At 35.8% G+C, this 27,934-nt stretch overlaps 2 protein-coding genes across 2 annotated transcripts in view; both read left to right on the forward strand.

The window, feature by feature from the left end:
- Window positions 1-2,799: 2,799 nt before the first annotated feature.
- On the forward strand, window positions 2,800-19,253 carry LOC121063862 (tenascin-R-like). The gene is made up of 14 exons (XM_040544771.1): window positions 2,800-3,138; window positions 3,224-3,299; window positions 6,713-6,850; window positions 7,489-7,624; window positions 8,757-9,011; window positions 10,053-10,270; window positions 11,826-12,012; window positions 12,154-12,438; window positions 14,458-14,742; window positions 15,406-15,675; window positions 16,882-17,142; window positions 18,582-18,712; window positions 18,895-19,024; window positions 19,225-19,253. Exons 3-14 carry the CDS (start codon window positions 6,740-6,742, stop codon window positions 19,251-19,253), a joined length of 2,298 nt encoding a protein of 765 aa, XP_040400705.1. The 5' UTR covers window positions 2,800-3,138; window positions 3,224-3,299; window positions 6,713-6,739.
- A 1,414-nt stretch (window positions 19,254-20,667) lies between these two features.
- The window catches only part of PTPRQ (protein tyrosine phosphatase receptor type Q), a 118,861-nt gene continuing 111,594 nt past the window's right edge, over window positions 20,668-27,934 (forward strand). The window contains exons 1-5 of the mRNA XM_040554070.1: window positions 20,668-20,752; window positions 21,824-21,974; window positions 22,514-22,620; window positions 23,125-23,222; window positions 27,090-27,252. Coding sequence (XP_040410004.1) covers window positions 21,955-21,974; window positions 22,514-22,620; window positions 23,125-23,222; window positions 27,090-27,252 — 388 coding nt within the window. The 5' untranslated portion in view covers window positions 20,668-20,752; window positions 21,824-21,954. The remainder of the gene's footprint in view (window positions 20,753-21,823; window positions 21,975-22,513; window positions 22,621-23,124; window positions 23,223-27,089; window positions 27,253-27,934) is intronic.

The raw sequence follows: 27,934 nt of genomic DNA on the forward strand, positions 1-27,934 counted from the left end.
ACTCTGCTGTCCTGGAGTGCCATGTCATTGCTCCCCTCTATAGCTGCTTGAAACCTTCCTTCTTCCCTAGGTTTTTGCAGTTCCGTAATACTTGTGCTTGCAAATGCAATTACACCATGTAAAGTGTTTACCATTAAACTATGCAGTTTTTTTAGGTATTTAGATAAATATTCTCGGCACTTAAAATCATATTGTAAGCGAATATGCTTCTACTAAACGGTAAGACTTTAGACACATTATTTGTAATGCCTGGATTTTATAATACCATTGTCTAGTTATCAGCTCATTCATTAAGACCATTTTTTGCCCAACTAAACAATTAAAATTAAAAGCACAACTTCTAATATTGGGTTTAAGTCACTTATTGTTTTCATTAATAAAAGACCTAGAATATAGATATCTGTATACTAAAAATGAAAGTAAAAGTTAATACATTTGCATGAGTTATTACTTTTCCACTTTTTTCCATTACTTTTGCAGACAGACATCTTTCTAAATTCATCTGTGTACCAGTGGTTAAAAAGCACTGAGGTCTTTATAGATAGTTTCTTTTGACAGCAGGATCATGCCTGAAATACGTTGTTTAAATAGAGTTACAAACAAAATAATTCAGTAAAAGATGGAGGCATTTACAAGAAACCACTCCAGAAAAAAACAAATGCTTAAGCAGTCACAAAATGCTGCTCCAAGTGAGAATCTCCTCCCCTTCCTTTTGCACTTAGTTCTGTCTGACACAAATCCACTTTTTTTCTCCTGACCTTCTATACTGCTGGATATTTTTTTATTGTGCATCGGTTCTGTGCAGCTTTTTCCATCTCTCTCTCTCTCTTTTCCACCCTTCTTTTTATAAGAATTTAAAAGAAAAGGCCAATGTCCAGATCTAGAGGTTAGTCTTTGTGTAAAAAAATGGTGCCAAATAAATGTGTAGGTACCAATCAGGAACTCTGTGACAGTGGGAAACACTGACTTGAACTGAATTTTTCAAGCTCTGTCCCATCAAATCCTTTTCCAGAAATTAGTTTGAGGTTATGCTGCCGATGTAATCATGTACAGGTGTATGTCCTATGGCAAAATCGCACAGATGTATGTGGGACAAAACGTAAATGAACTGGAACATATAATCATGGAAGTTCTCAAGTAGTTTTTGTATGAAAAACAGGAGGAAAATAGAAAGCGCCTGATCTGTACTGATATTGTGTTCTGGGGAAAACCAATAATTAATGATGGTAAAACTTAATCACTAAAAATGCTGAATAAAAGGAAAATGTTTGTATTTTGGGGAGTGTTCATTTGATTAAGGTGGAATGTGCAACACACTTGATTTAGTAAGTTTAAAAAAAAAAAGAGAGGATTCCTACTGTTGTCTGAAAATCACCACATTAATAAAGCCTCCTCGTGTGCTTGGCGATTACAAAAGTGCTCTGGAAAATAGCTCGGTATGTCTGCTTTGTAAAACAGCTGAGTGTGCAGCAGCTTCCTTGTGGCATTCATAGCTGAAGTAACATTCAAGTGTTATGTCCATGCGTGCTCTCTTTATGTGTGTGTCTCAGACTGACTCAATGTTTTGAGATAAGGGGTTTCTTTGCAGCCACTTCTGAATTACTGTGACCTTCTTGGAACATGGGTTACATAAAAAATGTTATTTTTATTATTATATATATATATTTTTTTTTTTCTGGTGAGATTCAGCCTGCCTTGTTTACCAGAAGAAAAAAAAGCTCCAATCAACATTGTATTCCTTATTTCACAATTCAAATTTCAGTTGCACAAAGATTTTAGGAAAAATGAAGAGCAGCCCACTGAAGAATAAGATACTATCTCAAGAAAAAGAATATATTGTGCCATGATACCACCTAAAAAATACACAGTAAATAATATGATGGGCATTGCTCATTTTTTATTGTCCAAGCTCACAGTGGCACTGATTTTTGTGTATTCTATGACTACTTTGTCTGGAAATAATTTATTAACATTTTTATCAGCTTATTAAATCAATTTAATTTCAAAGGACAGCAGAGAGCTAGTTTTCTGTTAAAAAGGTTACTTTGGGGAATGTTGGGGCACTGAGATCTATACTGAGAGAAATTTGCTTCTGAATTCACTGCTTCAGCTTTAATCAAGAGCTTCCACCATCCAATTTTTGTTTGAGCTGTCCTTGCTTAGTAGCTTTTTGAAAATAAAGCAGCGGTTCTGCTGTTAGGTATTCTTGACTATTGGGCCTTCTGCTGTGTATTTATGTTTGCAGATGCTTGCTCTGGTATCTTCACTCAGGATCTCAGTACAGAGGCCAACAGCTTGGTATGGAGAGCAGAAATTCTGCCCCATGGAGCTCAATTAGGATCTTTACAGAGAGTCCAACAGTGACAAGGTTTCGATGTCTAGTTCTCCTCTGGGGCCAGCATCTGCGTTTTCCAGTCAGGATGATGTACGAAGCCAGTTATACTGAGGAGAAATGTATGGGTTCTGAGAGCAACTTTATTCCTAAGTTGTCTGATTTAACCCTTTTCATGTACCACCTATAAGTTAAAATTGTCTGTTAGAGCCTAGCCAGTTGAAAAGATAAAACTCAGGAAATAGTAATAGTTGCTTTGATTGTATTTGTTACTAATACTTTACACAAATGTACTCTGAAACTCTATAATGCCGAACTGGGAAGTATCTTCTCAAAGCAAATGAAAGCCAGAACTACCGGGAGCAAGCATCACCCCTTGCAGGTGCTTATTTACAAATCCCCAAACACTGCTGTAGCATGGAAGGAGAGTTGAAGAACGCCTGCTGGTGGCGAATTTAAGAAGGGTCCATATTCCAGGACAGCGGATAACGGAACCACGACAGGAATGACAAAGGCTGAGCGTCCGGCTGGAGGCCGGGGAAGCAGAGCCGCACAGCGGGGAGCGGGGCAGGGGTCCCCGCTGGGTGTGAGGGGACCTGTCGGCGGGAGGGCAACGGGGGACCCTCTCGGCTCCACAGCAGCCTCTCTCCGCCGAGGGCAGGAATGGCCGGCACGACGGGAGGGGGGGGGGGGGGGGGGGACGGAGAAAAAGGCAGCTGGCGCGGCGGCGGGGCCAGCCGAGGCTGCTTGTCCTCCCCAGGGGCACCTGGGGATGCGCTCCCCTCCCGCCTGAGGTAGCGGGCACGGTAAGATGTCTGCCCTGCCACGTAGGGTCCCCGGCTGAGGCGGGGGGGAGCCGTGACATCCCGCTGATTTGCCTCTCCTGCCCAGGTCTTTGTGGTGTTTCACGGATTTCTCTCAGTTGTGCGTTCCTGAGCCGAAATTTAAGAAGCCCTCTAATAAACAGGTAGGTTATGTGGGAGGCAGCAGGTCTGTGAGCTCTGCTTCTGCATTGAAAAGTAGCATTTGGGGTTTTCCATAGGCAATTTCATAACCGCTCACGCAATTCTCCAGGAAATATTAGTGTACACCTGTCTTTTGATGAACACATTTAACAGAAATTGCCATGGATTTATAATGTTTATATTAATTCTTCTTGAACATTCTAGGAACGTACTGCTAGAGGGATGTGCAGGGCGGCTTGGTACTTCCATTGAAAACAGTTCTAGGACTTATGGGCTTATTTTGGGCCCTGTCAGAGGGACAACTTGCTAGAAATAGGTGCTATGGAGAATAGTTTCTTTTGAAGAAAGTGTAAGGGCTTCTATGGGTTTAAATGGATTTAAATCAGTAGTAAAACTTTAAAAAAAAGACATTTTTGACTCAGGGATCTTTATTGGCAAATAAAACAACAGGCCCACCTGGAATTTACTAATGTTAAAGGAAACCCTTTTGCTGATTGCAGTAGGCTTTGCATCAGGCCGTGGAAGAAGAGGCAGGGCCAGAATGCAGAAACAAATCTAGGGCACACCATTGGCTGCAGTTACACCTATGTGCAGTATAAATGCATGTTAGTTTTCTCATGTCATAAATATTCACACACAATTTTGTTTTGAAGCTGTTGTGATTGGAACACGTTAGACACTGGGACTGTAAGATTTCTTTATGGATCAAGTAATTTTTCTCCTGCTTTTGTTAAAATATGTATTTCAGGTAAGAAAACAATTCTCTTTTTTGAAGGTAACTAATTGGATGTTGATTTGGATTGCTTTCTTGTCATTCTGACAGTCACAAGGAACTCTCATTTATTGTTGCTGAATATTTCCAGTCTACTTTCTTCCCAATTTGTTGGAAGCTCTTTTGGAAGCCTTAATCTGCTCTGTTGTCTGCTGCTTCTGGCATAATATTGATCCCCGGAAGAAGTAACAGGTCCCAGCATCTTCAAGTCCTTAACTAACTCATGGTGCTTTATAACTTTTTGGACACTGCGATGCTGGAAATTCAGGATAGTTCTGGTACACAGGGTTATGCTCTGGCTACTGCTTTAAGAAACATTAATATAAGAGCTGCATATGTAAGGACCACATTACTATCTTTCTGCTTCCCTTTGTAGTACACCTTGCAGTAGTTTTGTCCATGTTTATCTATGTTTAGGTTTTGTGTGTGTAATCTTTATTTTACATTTAGATTACTGTGTTTTGTGGCAAAGGTGATTTTGAAGTTCTGTCAGTTTCTCATATGAATACCACTCCTTCCTTTAGGGAAGAGAGCAGTGTATTTGGGGTGGTGAGATGCCTGTACAGTACTGAGCCTCCTGGTATATTCCTCTGGAGTATCCAGGTAGCGTCCATTTGTGCTGGCCAGTTTTGAGCTCAAGAAGAGGTGTTTTTAGTGGAGTCCATAATGCAGCAGCCTGTGATCCACAGCAACTGGGGAAGTTTCAAGCGGAGCAGTTAAGAATGCCAGCCTCTTAAGGATGGTGATATGGGGTAAAATCAAATCTTCAGTTAGCCTGGTATCAACTCTCCAGCAGCAATGAAAAGCGGGTCTTTGGCAAGGACTGTAAGAACAGCATAACATGAGAGTGACCTGTACTATGTTAGTTTCCCATCATTTGTAGCTTAAAGACTTCCCGAGATGGGTGTAATTTCAGTGCATTTACTGAGCTTTAGCGTAGTTCTCTTGTATGAACTAGTCCAGCCTCCTCTGAAGCTCATACAAGCTTTTAGTACTTGTTTTAGACTTTGGCAAGGAGTTCCACAGATCAGCTATCCAATGAAGTTGCCTTGTTTGATTTGGATCTGGGCCCTAACAGCTACGTTTGGTCCTTCACACTTCTTGCACTGAAAGAGACAACTAAAAAGCAATCCTTGCTCACTTCTGACTACTTAAGATTTTATAGACCTCTGTTATATTTCCCCTTGTGCCTCTTTTTCAGACTGAAAAGCTTACTTTAATCATTTATCAAGAAATAGTCTACAGAACAGGCTGATGGATATTTGCTTAGGAAGACACCTCTTTAGCTAGTATGGAGCTAGCCTAAAGATAGATTTGAACCTTAGGTCTTTGTGGTCAACTTAAGATCTTTTTTGTATTTCTGCATTCTTTGCACAGGGACCTAAAATGTACTAGCAAGGTGTTGTCAAGAAAAAGGGGCATTCTTAATCCTCTCATCATATATGGTAAAATCAAAAATGCAATGTACACTTGCAGATTTTGTTAGTTTTAGGTCTAGCAATATGTATGTGTAATAAAAATGGCATACAGTAATCCTAATAGTGGAAAATTATTAAAAATGTCTTAAGTCAATTATTGGCAATTACATATTTCTTAAAAGCAGATTTGCCTGCCATTTGGATTGCATTGTCTTGACCAGATTATTTTAGAGGAATGGAAGCCAGCTGTGCAACCATCAATTAACAGCCTGTTACTTTTCCTGGAAACATCTAATATCTGTAAACACTTTTGTGTATGCCATCAGTATTAGTCTAGTATGTTAATTCAGGGGCTTCCACAAAGTAGTATGTATCCTTTTATAAGGGGCTTATAAAGTTTATAGAGGTTAAATGCTATATAAACTTTATAAATTTTATACTTTAAAAAGTATGAACTGAACATTAAGATCCTGTGCTTTGATTTTTTTTTCCCTGTGGTGTGTGTTTTTTTAAACTACATTTTGATTTCATTGCTAAATGATGGCATATATTTGTCTTCCTAGTTCATAAAGAAAATGAAAATGGAACTTAAAAGGACTTAAAAGACAGAAGGGACTACAACGTTTAAATAATTGTTATGTGGTAGGGTTTGGCATCACATGCCCAAATTTCTGTTAATTTTAAAGGTGTGATTCAGAAGTTTGTATTGCCATGTCTAAATTGGATAGGTAAGGAGGTGTAGGATGAATTATTTTATTACCCTTTGTACGTTGCTTTTTCATTTTCTGTGATGTATGGCAGTTGTGAAAGTGATGCCGCTAAACTACATTCTTGACCATGGAACGTGAGAGTAGGGCTGAGGCCTCCCACTCCCGACTGACAGTTAACTGTGATTGCAACATGGACATTGAAAGTGAACTCTCTAGCCTTGTTCCTAAAATGATGGTAGGTTTCTCTCTTTCTAGTAGAACATGTTTGGGTCCCAGCTGACATGGTTTGGCCACCTCTGAAGACAGAATGAAAAATATCACCTGTAGCCGCAGAGCTTGTAAAAATCATGAAGCCCTTCTGTGTCACATAATAGGGCTGGTAGTATTGGTCCATATAAAATCTAATACTAGCTGACAAATTTTAGGTAAAAGTAGTTAATACAGACAACTAAGTAATTAAAAGGAAATTTTTTGCATGTTCTGTTAAGTTGTACTCATGCATATTTCTGTTGCAGGGCTCAGAGAGTCTAGGCTGTGACCAAATGAAAAAGCCTGCTAGAGTAGCTTTGATGGAGTGGACTGAATTTCCCGAAGGAGAAGATCCAGACTATTATATTGTAACCTATCAGCACGCAGATGCTTTCAATCAAAAAGTAAATGTCATCAATCTAAGCAAGAAGTAGTTACAAATGTATTTAAGCTGTACGTATGTAATTAATAGCATTTTTTAAGATCAATATAAAATGGCAAATAAAGAGAAACTTTGGAGAAATTATACTGAATTCAGTTATTCATGTAGTTTATATTAACTTTTAGAGAATCCTTTTGAAGCCAGTGGGACTTAAAATACCCTTGTGTATCCTGGTTGAATAAGGATAGGTAGACATATGTTCAAAGTTCAGAATATGTAAATTCTTCGAAGTTCTCTGGTTTGAAGGAGGACTCCAGCTTCTTCAGGAGAGGCAGAAACACTACCCCCAGATCTTTGTAGATCTTGTAGAGCAGGGCATTGTTCTCATTTTGCGCACAAGGTGTCCTGGAACTTAAAGAAAATAAGGATTTTCATGTGGAGGTGTTTCTTAATAGCTTGAACAATCTCTAAAAGGTTGTGTTATAAATGCATTGGCTCTTTTGCAGTTTAAATGTAGCCTTAAGTGTGACGTGCTGCAATATCAGATGTCCGTTTCAAAACCTTCATAATTTATCGTCATTTTATCATCAAACATTTAGACCATTTATGAATTGTATTTTTATTACTTTCACCTTATCTAGAAATTCTTTTAAATTACAGAATGTAAGAAACATTTCTAAACTTGAACAAAAACCTGTCAGTACTACAATTCTGCTGGAGGAAAATAAGACATATGATGTTACAATAGAATCTCTAAAAAATGGACATATCCTAGGTGTAAAGTCATTTAACACACGTAAGTAGTGTAGCACAAAAATAATTTTGGTATAATTATAATTAGTCTTATACAGAAGATTAAAGAAAAACAGATTGAAATCCTGAGATTATTGAATTATTTAGAAACTTTACATTGAGGCATGTTTTTGAGCATGAAGAGTAGAAGGAATAATTTTACTATAACTTGTTTGGTTAGCATAATAATTTTGTAATACAGGACTGATGTAAATATTTGGGAGACTTTTAAATGTTATATGCTTTGATATACTACAGTAATTCTGGGAGAAACATATAAAAGACGACCATCAGGAAAGTTAATTATAGCCTGGCAATTTCATATCAGTTAAGGGTTGTAATTGCTTGTCTTACTTATAGAAGTTAAACATATTAATTACATAATTAATATTTTTGTTTCCATTTTATGACAATCCCTCTAAAAAGGGTTATGGAGTAGCTTGAAGTTCTTAGCATTGTGATCGACTGGGGCAAACTTGTTAGTATAAGAATTTGTGAGTGTAGCCACTGAACTTGTAAAAACTTCTTTTATACCTGTAGAGCTGTTTAGGATGAGAAGTCTTGCTGATAACAGGATTGAAAGGGCTTTCTAATCTTGATTTTGTTAATTGCTTTAAAATAGTTTTATAGTATTACCTTTGTACACATTAGAAGCCCATATTCAGAATAATAGTCTAGGATCTGAATACAAACTTGCATCATTGGGAAAAATATGTAGTAAGTTGAAAACATTGCAGCACCCACTGACTATGCTGAAATAGTACATTGAGCAATCTAGAGGGAATTCATGTTTATGCTATTGAAGTGTTACCACTCTTGATCAATATCTATTACTTTACTATTCTAGTAAACTGTGTGCTTTTGTGCAATCCTTAATCTATGCACTTAACTTATATTTATGATTGCTTCAGACATATTTACAAAGCATCACAGTAAAAAAAAAGAGCACAACTTTCTTAATTGCTCAGTAAGACATTTTCTGTTTTGACATAATTTTATACTTTTTATTTTACCTATTGTGTGTATCTCTCACAAATCTTAAAAGAAAAAAATAACAGTAATAAATTAAAGATTTGGGTTAATTACTGTGTTGTGGTAATGCAAGTTTTTGTTTTTGTTTTTTCCTTGTCTACTAGGTGGAATTTCAGAAAATGATATCAAAACATTTGTGACAGCTACTACTGTGTCTTTTAATTGGAGTGCAATGACCAAAGATTTTTCAGTTTCAGTTTCACTGAATGATACTTCTCAGTTTATACAAAAAAACAATGGATTCTTTGTGTGGAGTGATTTGACACCTGCAACTTTATATATATTTGAGTTTATATTTCACCAATTACATCTTGAATTTATAAATGTGTCTCAATCACTGGATGTTCAAGCTGAAACAGGTATATACTAGTTTGTTGTAGTCACAATGAATGCAAGGAAGCACTATCTGTTTTCTAGAAGAGTTAATAGTAAATTGCAAACAGTCTATATATACTTACACATTTTTAATAGATGTGCATTGTTTAATTTCTAGAAAGCAGAAATAAATTGAATGATAATGACATGGAAAGGGCATTTCTTGCTAATTTCCTTTTTGAGGAGCAAGAATTCAATTTTCTATGTGCAAATATTTTAAGCTAACTGTATGTTTTGCAGTCTAAAATAGAATCAAATGGATTCTAGTTTAGATGAAAGTAGACTGCAAACACAGGACATTTTGGATTGTAATTGCTTGAAGATATCGATTGAATTTGTTATATACTTTCTATGAAAGGCAGGGAAAATCCTGTATTTTGTAAGGATTTGGAATACTTTTTGCCAGTGTTCAAAGCAGTGTTTTTGCACTGATGAGTGGCTAACCAACCTGTGCTGTTTTGTAAGAAAATCTTTGAAGGAGGTAGGATTCTCAGGCTGGTACACTTGATTGTGTAACAGCATTCCTTTTAATGCAATACACAGCTAATGTAACTTAAAACCTTTAAAATTAGGAACACAAAAGAAAGGCTGATATAGGTTCAAATTCACGGAAATAATTGTTTCTTATAGTTTCCTGAATTTAGGAAAACAAATGACTTGTTAACTTCAAAATTTTAAATTTGAAAAATGAACTAGGAACTAATGGAGAATGAAAAAAATAGAATGGAATAAAAAATAATGGATCTCTCTCTCTCTCTCTCTCTCTCTTTTTTTTTTTTTTTTGCTTTAGTAGGATTTAGTAAGCTATATATTCTTTTAATTAAATCAATCAGAATTTTTAAGACACTTGGGATTTTGAATGAGGGATGATTCATAATTAAAGACCTCTTGTATTTTGTAGTCATGATTTAATTAAATGTTATCGTCTTCAAATGAATGTGGATTTGAAAAAAATAAAAGTTAAATGTAGCACTGTCATAAATAGTACAGAAAGTCCTAAAAATACTGTTCTTGTTCACCTACAGGCACCTGTTCCCAGGGGTGGCTGGCATTCCAAAGCAGCTGCTATAGAATGAGTAAGGAGAGTAAGCCATGGAAGATGGCACAACAAATCTGTGAAATGTCTTCGCAAGGGGCACATCTTGTAGACATAGGGAATGAAGAAGAACGTGGTTTTATTCTATCTTATCTCCAGACAATTAGTCAAATAGTCATGTTATGGACAGGTCTTAATGACCTAAAGGTCAGTCTGTTTTGTCTTTCCTATATATAGAAACAGGAGAATTTTAATGTACAGAACCTAATTCTTTAAAATAAGTGCTACACTTTAAATGGTCATTTGTTTGTGTAGGTATTAGTAGCTGTAAAAGGAATCATTAATTCTGCATAATTTGAAATACTGAAAATATCTAGCATGGCATAGCTGGGGAAAAAAGGCTGTCACCTTTTTTTTTTTTTTTTTTTTCAGTGCATCGTAGGGATTTTCATTTGCCTGTAGGTGGTGCTGCTTTACCAGTTTTAAAATCTGATTTTATACTTTGTGTCCGTTACTTTCTATGGATATCAAAGTCTGGGGTTGACTTTCATAATTTTGGTGCAGGTCTAAGATACTGACTGCTGGTTTAGCAGAGTCCATTCAGTATGGATGTTGGATAGGCCAGTGGAAGAAGGGACTGGAGCAAGGTATTTCATGTAAAAAGTTTAATTCCCTCCTATCAGTGATATGAGGGTTCTTAATGCCAGCTCTGCTGTTATAATGACCCTAATGACTCACCGTGGTGTGTAATTTGGGAATAGCTACAGTGATAAATAAAATTATTGGTAAAGCTCTGACAATGACAGAGGAGCTCTGCCAGAAAGTTGGGACTCAGTTTTCCTGTAACTAAGTTTAGTGAAAACGTCGTTTGTCCTAAGTATCAGAAAGCTTAGAGAAAGCCTGCTTTTCAGTAGAAGTGTTTCATTGTAGAAAAGAAACTTGCAGTTGTGTTTAGTTTGAGAAACACAAACCTGTCTAGATTTGTGATTAGGGGCATTCTAGCCTTCCTTGTTAGAGAAGCACCTGTACTATATGTATTTTACATGTAATATTGTTTTATACATAAGATTTTAGAATTGCTATAATTTTTACAGCATAGTGATATTAATCTTAACCAACTTGGTATTTTAGGAATAAGGTAGTATTTGTAAGAGGCTGCCAAAAATAGATATCCTTTCTCCCAAAAGTATCAGACTGTCTCAGTCTAATCTATGGACTATTCTGCTGCAGAAAGGGAAGTATTTCAAAGGTTAGGAACTTTGAATTAGGTGTGATTGTCCTAACTACTGAGCTACTGTCATGTGTGACAATTAGGAAAAGATAGCATTTCCCCATCTGACTGTGAATCAAGCCCTGTATTTTGTTTAAGCTAAACTTTTTGCTTTCAGACCAAATTTATGACTATTTATTAGCTGACTGAATTTGTTTCTTTTCCATTACTAACATTTTTAGAAAATTATCCATCCATGATTATTTGATAAATAGTGTTTTTTAAAGGATTGACTGTAATGATCAAACACTCTACATTATCCCTATATGGCTTTTATTAAAATGTTGTATCTACTACTTTATTTTAATTGAGGGGGGAATAATTTTACACTGAAATTTTTCATTCAAAATGTTCCCATGTAATTAATTTTAGAAATCAAATATGTAAATTTTGGTTGTTTAGGAGATACCCTTGCAATGAGAAAAGCTTCAATAATTCACTAATGTAATGTAAAAATATATGTACTTTTTTTCCTTCATTTTTTCCACGTAGGACGAAGGTCAGCTGTTATGGACAGATGGATCTCCTTATCTTCTAAAGGCTGGTATCTCATCTTTGTCGATGATACCAGAAAATGAAACACACTGTTATGCTCTTCAGAGAGATCACAGTGGCCCAGACTATTTCTTCACAGGATTTTTCTGCTATATACAGCTACCATATATTTGTGAATATGAATGTAACTATATTTCTTCCAATTTTTTGCATTTATTTTAACACCCCCCCCCCCAGCCCAATTTGGCTTTGAATATACAAACAGAAAAAGAACAAAGTTTTCATGATTTTGAATGACTTTTTCATTTTTGATGTTCTTTTTCAGTACCCCTCGTACCAGAAAACTTCACATTTAGTGTGCATGATGTCAAGACAACTGAAGCCGTGTTTATATGGAGTGATACCGACAGCTGGCTTAAGTCAGGCTTTGCACTCATAATTAAGTACTATTTTGATCATATGAAACCATACATTCTGAGCTTGCCTGTGAATACAACACAGACAAAAATCGTGCCGTTGTCTCCTGGCCTTTGCTACAGGTTTTTACTAGCAGCAAGGAACCCAGATGGGGCACAGACTGTCTTAAGTCCAATTCTAACGGTAGAAACAAGTAAGTTACAAAAATGGATAGTAGTAAGAACCACATAATCATATACTTTTCATACTTTTCCTTTGATTATGTTATTCATTTTGTTGCTATTTAGTCTGAAATTAGAAATAAATTTGAACATGACTTCTGAATCCAGGATTCGCCTGCTTGTAGAACTGATTCCAAAATCTTCATTTTGCTTTTGTGCTTATTTGCTTATGAGAATAACGAGGAAGGGTGAGGTGTTTTCAGTGGCCACAAGCAGAATGCCAGCTGCAAATTCAACTTCTGTGAAGTACATTTTAAAAACTCATTGTTACTTTGATTTTAGTCACAGAATTCCTACTGATGTATAAAGATAAAGCTAGATGTCAGAGTAGTAATAAGATGCTTTTTAGCCATGCTGATGAAACAGAGTAGCAGACTTTCCAATCTAAAGTAAAAGTTTTTGTTGAAATAGAGGTATCCTCTTATATCTGCAGTAAAGTTTAGGACAAAGTTTATGGCTTAAAAATACATTGTGTTTTGACCCACTGCGTGATGCTGTATGGCATAAGAAAAAATTTATGAAGCAATCAACTTGTGTTCTAATAAAATCTAGCTAGCTGTCGTTTGGATGAAGTCAAATGAAATGGGCCTGTGGGTAAAGATGAAAAATACCTTTGAATCCAAAGGTGAACAAATAGAGATGTCTTCAAGGAAAAATTACTTCATGGACACAAATATAATGCTAAAGGTTCTTAATCTGCCAAAGATTGACACTATGGAAGAGCTATCTATTTTACAACTTGGTTAGCTTTCGAGTCAATCTAATAATTTTGTACTTTGATTTGAACAGTGCTAACTATAAATTTATATGTAATTATTTAGCGATGTATCTTGTATTTTATATACTTAATATTTGTATTGCTTATATATCTATATATACACACCCATAACTGCAAATAAAATTGTTTATCAACAGGTGTATAACCAGTTAACCCTAAATGTATGTGAGGAAGAAAATACTTTTTTTTTTTTTTTTTAATCGGTAAGATGGAAGCTGTTAACTAAGGGATTTACAAGTTTTGATCTGATGCCTGAGAATTAATTTTAGGTGCAGAGTTTCTTCAGCTTCTTTTTCTGTGGTACTGGGAAGATGTTCTGATTTGCAGAAGTTAAAGAAAATGTACTGCCCTAAAATTTTTGCCAATTTTGTTAAGGCAATCCAAATATGAGACAGAAGTCCTTTGTCTTAAGGTCAGAACAAAATGCAGGGTTTTCTTTAGGGGAAAAAAGCTGTTCCTTTTTTGTAGCCAGTACATTTTGACATATTTTGCTTCTTCACCCTCTGGGCTACTTGAAAGTCCCCCCATCTTCTCTGCCTACCTGCCTCTCTGGCCCCTAGTCAGGTGGCTTGTTGTCTATTTATTAGGTGTTGTAATGCAAGTTGCCTCTACAATGGCGTAAAGATATTCCTGCTTTCTCGTATCAAAAGCAAGTATATGTTTTACCTCAGAGATCAGCTTTACAGCTGCAAAAATACTATCTACAGAAACGTGATTGTCCAGGCAAGAAAAAAGAGATCAGTTTATTGCTTATTAGACTAGTGACTGAACTGTTGGAAGAGATATAGGAGACATATGATGAGGAGGACTGATAAAAAGTGTGTGCATTCAACACTTTCTGAAATTGTGTAGATTTTGCCATTTAATTCATTAGGATCAGGTTTTAACCAACTTAGGTAATATATACCATTTGTCTGAGATAATATTTCTGGTCTAAATATAAGGGAGAGGGCCTAACTGAGGAGAATGAGTTCTGCATAAAGAGCAGGGCAATTCAGAAAACCTAAATTACACAGAGTATTCCTCTGCATATAAATATTAGTTATATTGTCAAGGCTGCTTTGTTTGTTTTGCTTTAATACTATTTTGTATTTATGTCAGTTAGTGTGTAGTGTTACCTTTTCAGGCTTTATTTAACAAAATAAATCTTTGTTTTTGATAAAAGACAACAGAAGCTTTTACCCTGTTTTCTATTTCTAATCTTATTCAACAGGGCCATTGCACTCCCAGAAGTTAGAGACTACGTACGTTTCATCTGCAGAAATACATTTAAAGTGGAAGCCTCCACAGCATTCATCCAGTGCTTATTTTCATTATTACCTTATTAACATTTTGGATACTGAAACCAATGTCTGGGAACAGTTACCAGTTGAAAAAAGCAAGACTTCAATAGTTATAGGAAATGTAAAACCCTATCATCAGTATCAGATATATTTACAGAACGTAGCAGAGAAGGGAACTCTAAGCTGCCACGAAAAGCCTATATTAATCACAACAGGTGATGTATCCTTTTTTTTTTTTTTTTCCCAGTAGGCAGTTCAAATTGAAAATACAAGGCATAAAAGTATTTTTAAGATCATTTGCAAGGAGTAGTTTGTTGGTATGTACTGGGGGAAAATCAGGGCAATTGTATTTTATATTTTCTGTTTACTGATTTTAACATTCAGAACCTTTCAAAAAAATAAATGTACCTATTCTCTTATTTATTCGTTTGCTTACAGCACACCTCTGTGTGCTAAAGCGATGGCATCATATTTGATAAATACTGCTTTATGGTTCATACGTTTAATTTTAGCAAAGTAGAGACATTACTATGATATCTCAAATTATGTAGGTGAAGGCAGATAAGTTTTTTGGTTTGTTTTTATTTTTTTTCTAATTATTGATACTGTGACTACAGTTGCATCATCTTTTTTATCTGTATATATTCAATGGAGTGGAATATGGTTGGAAAATAAAGCACTATTTTATGAGGAAAAGTGTCTGTAAGAGGTAGTTGTCTACAAACTACTGTAAGGAATAATTAAATGGATTAGTAAATTTAAAATCATAAGATATTTAGAAGAAAAAATGTACCAAAAGACATTGTTGGGAAGGGTTTGTAAAGTGATGGTATGTTTGATCTGTGGTTTTACACTGAAATTCTTTTTCTTTGGTTAAGCTGTCAGTCCACCTATAGCTGTTTTTATTTACCCTGAGGATGTACAAGAAGAGAGTGTAATTCTTCACTGGAAACTGTTGCAAGAGGATCAGGGATCCTACATTCAGGTGAAACCTAGTGCAGACATCAGTGAAACTATGAAGTTTTTAGTAAACAATACAGAAGAATTTAAGATTGATCATCTAATACCTGGAATGTCTTATGAAATAGCAGTGGCAAGTGTGAATAATGGAAATATGAGTGAACCGAAGACCATTCAATGCACTTTAAGTAAGACATCATTAAACACTAGAAACTACAGACTATAGTCTATTGTCTAACAGATTTTGTTTAACAATCCATCGTCATTACTATTGTCTAACAGATTTGGCATATCAAGATGACTTGCTTAATAGCCAAGGATTAAAACTAGAATATGAAATACGTTCATCCAATCCTAACTCTTAAAGGCAGAGCAGATGCCGTTAACTTTCAAAGCCTTGGGAAACATATTGGTAGTATTGAATGTTGTTTAACTGTGATGAGGACCAGAGCAGGAAATCCTCTTTCCCCTGACAGAAGAAATTAAGTGAATCATTCATTTGAAATAGTAGAATGGTTGAAACATTATTATTATTATTACAATTATTATTTTGGTGGAGAAGTATTAGGTGTTCTGTGAAATATGAGAGAATCACCCTACTACAGGTGAGAAGGTGCTGTTAAAAGATTTAGAGTTAGAAGTAGTAGTACCTCAAGGGTAAAAGCTCTAAATTATTTATTGAAAGGAGTTTTGTGTTAGCCTTAGTTCACCAAGATATTGAAATGCTTTTGAAGTAGTATAAATTTTTTTTTGCATATGTGAAAGGAACGGACAGGATTCAGTCATGTTATATATACGATATGTAAAGGCTGCAGCTGTCAGATTATAGACATAAAATGCCATGTTGTCATTTTTTTCCTAAATGATAACAGTATTCTGGGGGGTAGCTGGCTTAGGTTTTTTTTTTTTTTTTTTTACATATAGCATTAGATTTAATACCTCATTCAGGACATAGATGACAGAAAAGTACAAATGGGATTTTTCACAGCTGTAAGAACCAGCTGTATGGGAAGAAAAATGAGCAGGTCAATATTGCATCCATCAAACATATCTCATTTTCCATGCTTAATTCCATGTCCACATGTATGTTTCTGTGTATTGTTTCAGCTATCCTTACTAACTTTCCTTCTTGGTGCAGTTGTGTTTGAAAAAGTAATTCACCTTTGGAAGCTTAACTTGCTTTGATGATAAATCACTTGCCAAGTTTCAGGATTCTAGTAATAAACACCTAAAAAAATCAGGTTGTTTATTGTTTCTGAGCAATGATGTTTTATTATATCTGTTCACTTGCACCATGCAAGCATAGTTTCAGGGCAGTTGCTTCTGATTTGTTGTGTGCTTTTCATTATTTTCAGCTGATTTTAACATGTTGCAATTTTATTTTCTTCTTTTAGAGCCCAAGCCAGTTCAAATTGTAGTTCCTTATGTGCTTCATAGCAATGCTGTGGTATTATTTGTTCGCATGCCTGATATTGGAGTATTTGATGGCATATATGTTACAACTAATGGAGGGCCTAATGCAACTTTCATTTTGAAACGTGATGGTAAAATAACAATTGAAAACCTTACTCCAGGAACAGAATATGATTTTTGTGTCTCCACAAAAAGCGGAAAAATGTTGAGCTCCTTTTACCATGTAACTGGTGTAAAAACATGTGAGTATTTTAAGTTGATTCCTATAAAATTGCACAATATTAAATTCTGATTTCTATTCTATATTTTTATTTCAGTACAGTTAGAAAAGACAGATTATTTAAAAATCACCCTGATATATTTGTGTAAGAGATTAATAATTATAATAACACTAGCTGTTTTCTAAACAAAACTTTAACTATCCCTTATCATTACTAAACTTTCTAAACTCTGTTTTTTATATCAAGTCTATAAAATGTATAGCAAGTATTTCAGGAATTCAGTCTGTATTAGATTGTTGTGGGGAAACAAGACCTGGTTTGACCATTTATTTTAGCCAAGGCAATCAGCATCAATGGAGTTGCTTCTGTCACTTGAAATTAATAAGCTCATTCCTCCCACTGCATTATTAAGCAAGTAAGAATAGACCTGAACTACCCAAGTTTCAAGATAATAAATTCAACATCAAACAAAAACATTAAAAAGTATTGTGGAAAGATGACTTCCTCTATCAAAGTCTTTCAAAAAAAAGAAATTTTAATAAGGACTTAAAAATTGTTTAAAATACCTACTGAAATTCTGCATTTTGACTTTTCTATTTTTTATGATAATTGTAATTCCAGGACTTTTTTTTTCCTGTTTTACCATTTTCCTCTGCAATCCTTTTCTATTCAGAGTGGAAGTATTATAAAAGGAACCACTGATATAGGATAAAAGAAACAAAGAAGAAAGAAGAGAATGAGGGGAAAAAAGAAAAATTATTTACCAAATAGTGAAAACCTTGAAAGATTATTTTTCTTAAAATATAGTTTTAATAAAGATTGGTTTTTGATTGCTTGTGTGAGAGCAATCCCTAAACTTAGCATGACCTTTCCTTAGAAAACAGTTTTGATCTGTCCCTCCTGTGCCCCCAAAAACTTGGAAGAAAGAAAAAATCTGAGTTTCTCTTAGAAAATGTGTAAATTTTGTACATTCCAGCCAGAAGCAGCTGGGATGGGATGAAAGAAATGCAGACAAATTTAGAAGCTCCTCTGTAATGTGATCTGTAATATATTATACAAAGGTATACTAATTAGGGATAACGAGTATTTGCTTTGCCTGGTCTACCCAGTTTTGCTGATCTTTCTGGCAAAATTTAGGTCAACTGTGAGCATTATTGCAGTAGTATTGGAGGGATTAACTTCATTCTGAAGGATTTTCCTGCCTAGGAGTATCGGCATGTTCAGCCCCATGTGATTTTAAGAAAAGCAAGAAAGCAATTCTCTTTGAGTAGTGTCAATATTATCTCCTTGCTCTTTCTCCATTTTTCTATTCTGGAACGTCTCTGTGTTTGCATGTCTGAGATCAGATTTTGCCCTCTACTTGTTTGAATCTGTTACTGATTGTCTTCACTTTTATGTCACCATAGGAAACACATAAAGTCTTGGATTGAACAGTAATGGATTTTATTTTTTTCCTGTAGGTCTGGCAGCTCCACTCAATGTACGAGAAGGTAATGTTACAGACACTTCAATAGAAATTGCTTGGAACCGTGCTGATGGAGATTTTCAGCGATATGAAGTCACATGTACAAACTGTGCAAGTGCTTTCAGGGTATGTTTTTTAAATGACCACTTGTGCATAGACAACATAGTTATATTTTTTAAAGTCTTACATAAAGTAATCAGAGGTTAAATTAAAAGCTATGTCTCCCACTAAAATAGGTGGAGGTGTAATTAACATAATAAAAGCAAATTTTGCAAGCAGTTCTGTGAAAGCTTTATTTGGCTTTGTAGGTCCAGAAGGTCAGGCAAGAAACAGCAACATTTTCCGACCTTATTCCTGGTAAGCTGTACAATTTTACAATTCGAACAGAAAAGGAAGGTTTCAGAGACAGCATTTTTGTCACAAAGGAAATAGAAACAGGTGAGACCTGTGTCGTTATATTTAGCATTGTTTTCCTCTACGTATATCTATTTTCTTTTACAGTTCCTGGAATTTTATTTTTGTTTCAAGTACAGAAAAGTAAATAAATAATTTTCATAATTTCTTCCTTATTCTCTTTCATTGTTACTTATTCTTTGACTGTGTCTTTTGAAAGTGAATGCATTTGAATATGGTTGTAGCCTATGATGAACTTCTGATGTTAACATAATGACTCAAGCACGTGGATGCTCCAGGTGTACAAGTGGTACTTCCAGACAGTCTGTCTACCAGCGTTACAAAAAGCAGTCTTTTTCCATAGATTTCTGTTTAATATTTGATTTTTCACTTTACTGCTGAGTTTGAACACAGTTACGTGTTCAGAACCGAATTAGTTTTCTGATATTCTCTCATTGGCCTCCCCTTACATCAGGACTAAATATGGGGCTTTCTACATTTATTTTTACTTTAGGTTAGGACATACGCTTCTCAGCAGCACAATTCTGTTTTAGTTCTCTGATGTTAATAATAAGTCCCATTGTCATTCTCCTAGCTGCTAGAGTCTTCCTTCAGTTGCATATCTACCTTGAGTATAGGATGGGTAGCTCCATGAAAAAATTAGCATTAGCACAGCAGCAGACTAAAATGCATTCAAGGTGATGAGGAGCTGATAGGAAAGATTATAAAACAAAACAGAAAACATCACTGTGCTGTCTTGTTGAAATCCGAGTACTCTTGCCTTCTCAACACACTGTGCAGTTCTGGTCCTGTTAGGACGTGCTAAAAGCTTGTCTGCACAACCACAGCAGAGCTGAGAGAAAGAAAATGGCAGGAGGGGGAGACCAAATAATACCCTGCCAGGCTACTCTAGGCCCACCCAGGAGCCACCAGCCCATCAAAGGCCAAACTCCACAAGCCCAGAGAAGCACACTGCCAGGTAGAAACCCAAATTAAGTATTTCCAAGGAAGAAAAACCCTGTCGAGGCCCTTCCAAGGGCTGTCCAAGGAGAGCCAGAGCCCCATTTGCCCAGGCATGCAGCCCATCGAGTCAAGGAGAGCAGCTATCCAGATCAGCTTTTGGACTACGGGAGGTTGCTGCCTAGGGGTGTAGGACATGTGATGGGGTGCAGGGGAAAAGCAGCTCAGGACTGCACAGGACTTAATATGGAATGTTTAGGGGAGGAACCAAAGGGGAGGAGCAAATGTAGAAATTAGAGGGTTAAGGGGGTAAAAACAACCAGTCCTATGGAAATGATTTGCTGGTCAGTAGCTTGGCTGGCTATGCTGTTTCTAACTCTTTCTGGGTGCATGTTGTGTGTACCGGGGTGCGAGTGCTGCAGCTGGGGTCAGACCACTGGTCTGTGGTGCCAGCGAGTAGTGTGAGGGTGGGCAAGCGAGTGAGTGTGTGGCTGCTGTTGAGGATCACACTGGATGAGGTGGGGAGTAGGCGAAGTGGCCTGGGAGCAAGGTGGTGAGTGGGTCTCTCAGGGCCCTCTCCAGCTGCGAGAGCATCTGTGTGAGCATAGGCAGCCGGCTCTTGGGACCTGGGGAATCCTGTCCAGCTGTGTGGGTGAGTGGGTGTGATGGTCCAGCTAAGAGTGGGGGCTGTGACCTTGGGAGCTTGTGTGTCCTGGTGCCAGCAGCTGGGGAGATTCGGCTCCAGGAGCAGCTACTGGGCACACTGAGTGTTTGAGCCCACCTGCGGGAGGCACGCACCTTGTACGTCTGTATGTAAGTATTATCACTAATGGGCATCCATTCCCAGTCAGCGGGAGAGCAGGATGAGGCCATTAGTGCTGTCTGTGTTTGTGTGAGTGCTCTGAGTGTCTGTGATCAGTGCAGCTGGTCAAAAATGTGTATGTGGTGCATGTGGGCTCTGTATGCATGTGCCTTGTGGGAGTACACCTTCAACTTGGTTGGATGTGGGGACATGGAGCAGCAGCAGCCTCACATCTCTCTGGCTGTTGGATCCCACGATAGATTTTCCTCTAGCTGGTCCGTAACCTGAAGAAGTATAGTACGGTAGATCAAGAAAGGTTCATAGGAGGGCACAAGTGTGATCAAAGATATGTAATGTTTTGCTTTCAAGAAACCACTGGCTAAAACTGATGTAGGAACAATGGTAGTTGTCTGTAAAATCATTTGTGAGAGGGTAAGTCATGGAAGGGTAATTATGGAGAGAGTAAGGACTAATTCATGGACATTTCCTTTACCAGAACTAAGGACTTGAAGTGAAATGGAAGAGAGCAAATAGAAACCAAGCAAAAGGAAATGGTTGTTTATTAAATTTGTAGATAAGTTGGAGAACTCTTGGCCAGAGGACATTTTGTGTTACGATTGTGGTTTGGCTCAGAAAATCCTTCAGATGCACAGTAGGAGATGGTAGCTTGGGAAGTTATTGAAGATGATTATCATTATGTGCAAGACTTGCTTTTCTGTAGACATCTGCTTTTGGCCACCACTGAATACAAGATACTTAGGTCTTGGCTCAGTATATTAGCCCTTATGCTGACATTTCTTTTTCTGAGAAATTGTTGGGTTTTGAGGAACTTCACATCAGTGATGTTCAAACTACACTAAGCAGCATTACAGTGAAGCAATCAGTTTGGCTTTGGATCTAGTGGTATTGAAAGTCCCTATGCACATTACTGCAGTTGTATTATTCTGTGTGCACTTTAGATAAACAAGGACATGACATAATTTTTTTTGGAGTTTTCATCATAGTCTGTTGAAATAAGTCCTGCCATAGAGTAATATATCTAAAATGTATTTAAAAAAATGTTTTGTTTTATTGTTACACAGTACCAAATGCAGTTAAATATCTGAACTCTAGCAGAGACTCTGAATCAATAACTGTTACCTGGCCACCAGCCCAAAATAAATTTGATGGATATGTTCTTTCAATAAACAGCAAGATCTTCAACAAAGAGAAAATGTTATCTTCTGGTGTAAGGTATGAGGATAACATTTTAATATTCAACTATATAAAAAATAACTAACATGAACTGAAAATAGATGTTGCACCGTATATCTAAAATAAGTGGTCTGCACAGTTATTTACATAGGATTTATGTCTGATGTTTCAGTTGATATACATTACTATACCCATGTGAAAAAAGACCATTTTAAGAATTACATTTTTTAACAAATGACTTCTCATATGATATCTCTGTACAAAGAAGAACAAATGAAATATTGCATTGGAGTGAATGCCTGTAGAACCTGTGTGTCATTTGAGATGCTTAATTTAATCTTTTAAGAATTTCTGGTACTTGAACTTGCTATCATGGAGTGATGCGTCCTAATGAAGATTTTATCATGCTAAGATAGTTGTATCACACTAAAATAATTTGTTGACTGACAGCATATGCATGTATATCCACACATTATGTGTAAATAATATTCATAATGCTATAACGACTTAAACTTATGAAGACACATGTATTTAAAAATCCTAAAGAACACAATATCTTTTCTTTTTGATGTTTGTAGAATGTACAAATTTGAGAATCTTCAGCCAGGCACTGATTTCTTAATCAGTATTGTGACAACCAATGGACTAAAAAGAAGTCGCCCCACCGTCCTCAAGATTAGCACCTGTATGTTCACAGTTTATTAATAACTTTTAGTGATATCAGATATGTTGGATTGTTGCATTTTAATGTACTGTCTAAGAAAAGCTATTTCTTATTAAATCAATGCAAGGTTTTATTTAAATCAATCAAATAAATGCATGGAGTAACATCTTTCTTTTCAAGCTAAACATCCTTGAAAATTATAAATAAATAAAAGCTTTTTAAACAGAAATAAGTTTCCTTTGTGTTCAATGGGAATATGCCAATAGATGAAACAGTATATTATTAGGATGATACACCTTTTCTGTAAAAATTTACAAACATTGCTTTTATTTTGGATTCTGTTGCTAATATGTAGATGTGAATTGAATTTTTCAGATTTTTCTTAAGTACAAAATGAAATCTGTAACTGCATTGAACTATAAAATAATGAATTACGGCAGAGTCTTCTGTAGATGTTAATTTCCTTCAAATTAGTATAGAATATCTTGATACTAAATATTGCATCTACTCTTATCTTTACCTCAGATCCTGATCCACCATCAGATTTACAGGTGTTTGGGCAAGAAGAAAATACAGTCTATTTGTCTTGGAAACTGCCGAGAGGAGGATTCGATATGTTTCAGGTGAGATAAGAATGGGAACAATGCAATCCTTTACGTCTTTTTAAATTTCTCAATGAAGTTATTATACTGCAGGTACTGCAAACCCAACAATAATTATTTGTCTTTATAAACCATGAAACTACGTGGGCGAATACCGTTTCTAGAGAAGGTCAGCTAAATACATATTTCATATTGCATAACAGTTTTGTAAAAGATTATAAAATTAAGCTTTTAAAAGCTTTCAAAATGATTTTTCAGCTAATGTGCAACAGTGAAGAAAATTATAAATTGAAGGTTAAATGCAATTGTAATGCAATAACTTATTTTCTTAGCTTTGTGAATTTGTAATACAAATTTAAACTGCAAAATAAAAATTTCGTTTTATATACAAGGATCTAAATGTGTTGTTTTGAAAGTTCCAGAGTAAAACATTTTCATTTTTTTCTTAATGTAGCAATTTACAAGACAAAATTGCCAATATTTAATACCTCCTGGGCCTTCCCAGCCTTAAGCACTAAGTAATTTAGTGATTTCCTGAGTTACAGGCTAAATCTGAACATACATGAGAAAAACAATGACTACCTTTCCTGAAATTGTTTAATTGTTCATACTACACAATTTCATTATGCCCTATTTGAAACTGTACACTTTTTATTTTAATGTGGGTATTCTTTTCCTTTGTGTGGTTTAAGAAATAGCTAGGACTTCTATATTTACCATATCCATCCCTTTCATTATTTTATAGGCTTTAATTTCTCAATTGTCTTTTGTGCACCATTTTTATGTGAATGTCATTCTGCAGTTCATGTAATATTTTTCTTTGTCTTTGGTAGCTTTCTTGAGACTGGACTTTCACTTAGGATGTGGATGCAGAATGGTGTTATCAAAAGTATAATGGTGTTTTCCGGTTTTTCTTTCTATGCCTTTCCTTGGCAATTACTTCTCTAATGAATACTGTCAAACTTTTTTAAAAACCTCTTCAGTGGACATTTCAATTATTGACAACAGAATTTGACTTAAACTTATACTTGATAATGATTCTGGTGTGGGAAAATCATTGACCATCTAAAAAATTCAGTTACAATTTCTTATATGGGCTTGTCTTTACTGAGTGCTTCCTTTGCATTTTTGTCCGCTAGTAACAGCCCCATAGAATCATACAATCATAGAATGGTTTGGGTTAGATGGGACCTTAAAGATCATCCAATTTAATTAAAGATCATCTAATTCAATTCTAAGCTTAATTTCTAAATTACTGTTTTCATTAATTCTTATGCCATTTTTAATTTGCTCCTCTGACTCTTTTGGCCTGCTGACCTGTGTTTCTGCTCTGCCTTGCCCTTGCCTGTGCTTCTTAGGTTAGCTTGCATGAATTAGACAAGTTAGTAGTTCTTATTTTTCTTGTTTGAGCATGATTTCTGTTTTTTAAGGATGACTTTTCTTGAAGTAATCCTCTATACTGTTCATATACCTTGGCTATTTCTATATGCCCTCTGCAAGCTGTTTGTGTGTTATTATATATATGAACCTTTAATGTAGCATTTTAATGTTTTTCATGCTGTGACAAACATTTGCAGACTTAACTGCTCTTCATGATTTTCTTTAAATTTCCTTGACTAAGTATTTCCCCTTTTCTATTTAAATGTGCTAGACATTTTTTATTCTATCAGAGAAGATAAGTTCTAATATTTCAGGGTTAGTATTACAGTGCTGTTCATCATTTGTATTTTGAACCATATCCTTTGCAATGCTTAGCACAAAATCTAGAGTAGTTTCTGTTCTTCCAGTCCTCTGGTCAGAAACAATCCACTATGACATCTGCACACTTAGTTTGTGGATCATGTTTCACTGGGCCATTCAACCAGTCTCTTTTGTATCCTGTCTTTTGCAGCCTGTCTTGTATATCCTTTGCCATTTACAGTCACTGTTTGAACACGGTCATAAGGTCAAAAAAACCTCTTCAATAGTAAACTGTTCTACTGTTATTTAAATGTTTTATTTGAATCAATAAAGAATTCAAGGTGTAGCCCTGTACCCTTAACTCACTGACTAGGATATTCTTTATTTTGTAGTACTACCATGTGACAAAGTACTTTGCTGTAATGGTCTTACATAGTTTATACCCCAATATTGCAGTGTCCGATTCCCACCCCCCCCACCGGCTCCTATTATATCCTTACCTAAAACTTGAAATCTGAGTATTCTTAGTATAGTTTCTTAGTGTTTCTTCTCTCTTCATTAGTGTACTGCTGCATTGATCTGAATGAGTAAGACTAGCTAGTTAATCTGCCACAGCACCATTTGCTAATGTAGCCTGGCGTACTTTTACAAATTTCAAAATTTAATTTAATTCTCTTGTTTGTGTTGTGAACCAGTTCAGATATACTTTTGTATGTGGTCAGGTTATTTTTACCATCCTGTGGAAAGTAATTGTCATCTGTAGTATTGATCTTTATGGCACAGTATTATTGTTTGGTATTGGTATCTCTAGAGCAAGCAGCCACATTGCACAGTGCTTTATCTGAATAAATGAGCTTGTCTATAAATCTTTAATGAGAAAGGCTTCGGTAGACTGGTTGCTTAGTAAGGTGCACCTGCATAAAAGGGATCATTTTACTAGTCATTTAAAATTTATTATCCCAGCTCACCAACTTTCTAAGCAATATATTGTAGTTTGTGGAGTGAAGGGTACACAAAAGGTACTTTCCTAACTTGTTTATGCTAGATGTAAATCTTTAATTTATAGCTTTGCTTCTAGCATTTTGCAGTGTCATAATTCTAATGAGTTGATGTCAGTCTCCAAGACTTAGTATGCATTAACAGGTGCTGTGCTGGTGCAACATGTAGATACCAAGGGGAACTGCATCATTTCTCCCCAAATCAACAGCAGCTGAACCAAAGTATTTTCAGATCACTACCATGTCTCTCTTCTCTTGGTGACAAGACAGTACACGCTGGTGTAAGCGGTTGCAGGTCTTCTTGATCTCTCAGTGCTGTCTGCCATGGCTGCATGTATGAGTGCTGGAGATGTTTGTCCAGATCCCTCCTCTGCAGGACAGACACAGTGTGCATCTTGCTTTCCATTAGTGCAAATGTGAAAGCAGTGAACACACTTGCAACACTTTTATTCTCTTCAGTGGTTCAAAGCAGTGAGTTTTCAAGGTATCCCAGTGAACGGAGTTGAGTGACTGATTCTTTGGGGCTCTTTTCAGAATCTCAACTCTAACCAATCCACAGTTTTTTATTTTTGTTTGCCTATTTTTTTTACTTTTTTTTGCCAGAAAGGTACTAAGATTTCTGAGGTGTCTTTCTGAATTTCAGTATAGAAAACTATTTATCCCATCCTGTTGATTAATCCGTGGGCTGCTCTTTTACCCAGTGACTGTTCTTATTCTATCTTGTAGTTAATTGCACAGCCTATTAGTACAGCTGTATGACTGAGCAGTCAGAGTACACTTTATTATCCTCCCGCCAAGAGCAAAGCCATGTAAGCCTTGACTTAACTTCACCTTCCTCACCAATTTTTAAAGATTAAGGTCACTGCTTTAGGTCATAACTCTTAAGGAATCTTGAGTAAGTAGTGGGTCAGTGTTGTGGAACATAACATAAAATTTAAATCATATTTCTGATTTTTTTTTTGTCTTTAAAGTATTTGGGGATATTGTAAATATTTATATATAAACAGGTAGTTGGAATCACTAAACATTTTATGAAGTGAAATAATAAATGACGTATAAGAAATTACTTATGATAATATAATTTTTACTTATAATTATGTAATAAATAATAGTTGTTTATATAATAATACAAGTGTATACATATATTCAAGTATAATAACATATATTATACTTAATTATGTTGGATATAAAAATTACTCTTCTTCCATAGGTTTCCTGTTGTCTGATGAATAATGAAAAGTTGCTTACCACAACTGTTTATGATAGCAGAGCTGTAGTGAAAAATCTGGCCCCTGGGATGGAATACTTGTTTCAGTTAAGGACAGTTAAAGGCTTGGATTCGTCTGTGGCTGTGGAGAGAAGTGTCATCACAAGTAAGGACACCTCTTAACTTGTCTCTTTTTGAATAATGGTAAATGTGGGTGCAGAGGCATTTAAATCATCGTATGTAAGTGACTCAAAAGTGTCAGAGTTCAAAATGAAGTTTGACTAAGGGGGAGAAATTCTTCTCCTCTTGTGATAGTTGCTTAAGGAGGAACCTTGTCTGTAATGCAGTGGGTTGAATTTAAAGTCTAGACATAGCTGTAGATACCCCTTTGAAAAAAAAGAAATGGACTCAAAATTCTTACAGCTTCATCAGGAATAAATACCACCAGAATTTCATCCTATACTTTAAAAAATACTTTGCATTTTGTTTACGATTGTTTCTGCATCTGGTAAATTCTTGCAACCCTATAGTGGATTTCAGGATTGCTCCAGTACAAGACCACAGAAGACTTAAAAAAGTGAGAAGAGAAATTGTGCATCAGATTGCATAACGAGGTCCAGAGTATTAACCCTGAATCTTGCACTCATTTTCTATGTGTGAGCAAATGTTTTCCAACTCTCCTATGATACTGCATTAAAAAAGGAGAGTTCGTATGTGTCAGAAATCTGTAGAAATTGATTTATATTTGTTTTTGACCTGCCAAAGGAGATAGAATAGCTAAGTGTAATCAAAATATAAATCAACCCCCAGTTTTATACACATGCATGTTATAGTCCTCCTCCCTTTGA

This window comes from Cygnus olor, chromosome 1 (assembly GCF_009769625.2).
Source record: "Cygnus olor isolate bCygOlo1 chromosome 1, bCygOlo1.pri.v2, whole genome shotgun sequence".
NCBI classification, from domain to species: domain Eukaryota; kingdom Metazoa; phylum Chordata; class Aves; order Anseriformes; family Anatidae; genus Cygnus; species Cygnus olor.

Excerpts from the sequence above, each read along its gene's own strand:
- LOC121063862 (XM_040544771.1), top strand. The coding sequence starts at position 6,740 with ATGAAAAAGCCTGCTAGAGTAGCTTTGATGGAGTGGACTGAATTTCCC. Across the intron at positions 12,013-12,153 it reads ATATATTTGTGAATATGAAT|TACCCCTCGTACCAGAAAAC; the intron begins GTAACTATATTT and ends GTTCTTTTTCAG. Across the intron at positions 14,743-15,405 it reads GCCTATATTAATCACAACAG|CTGTCAGTCCACCTATAGCT; the intron begins GTGATGTATCCT and ends TCTTTGGTTAAG.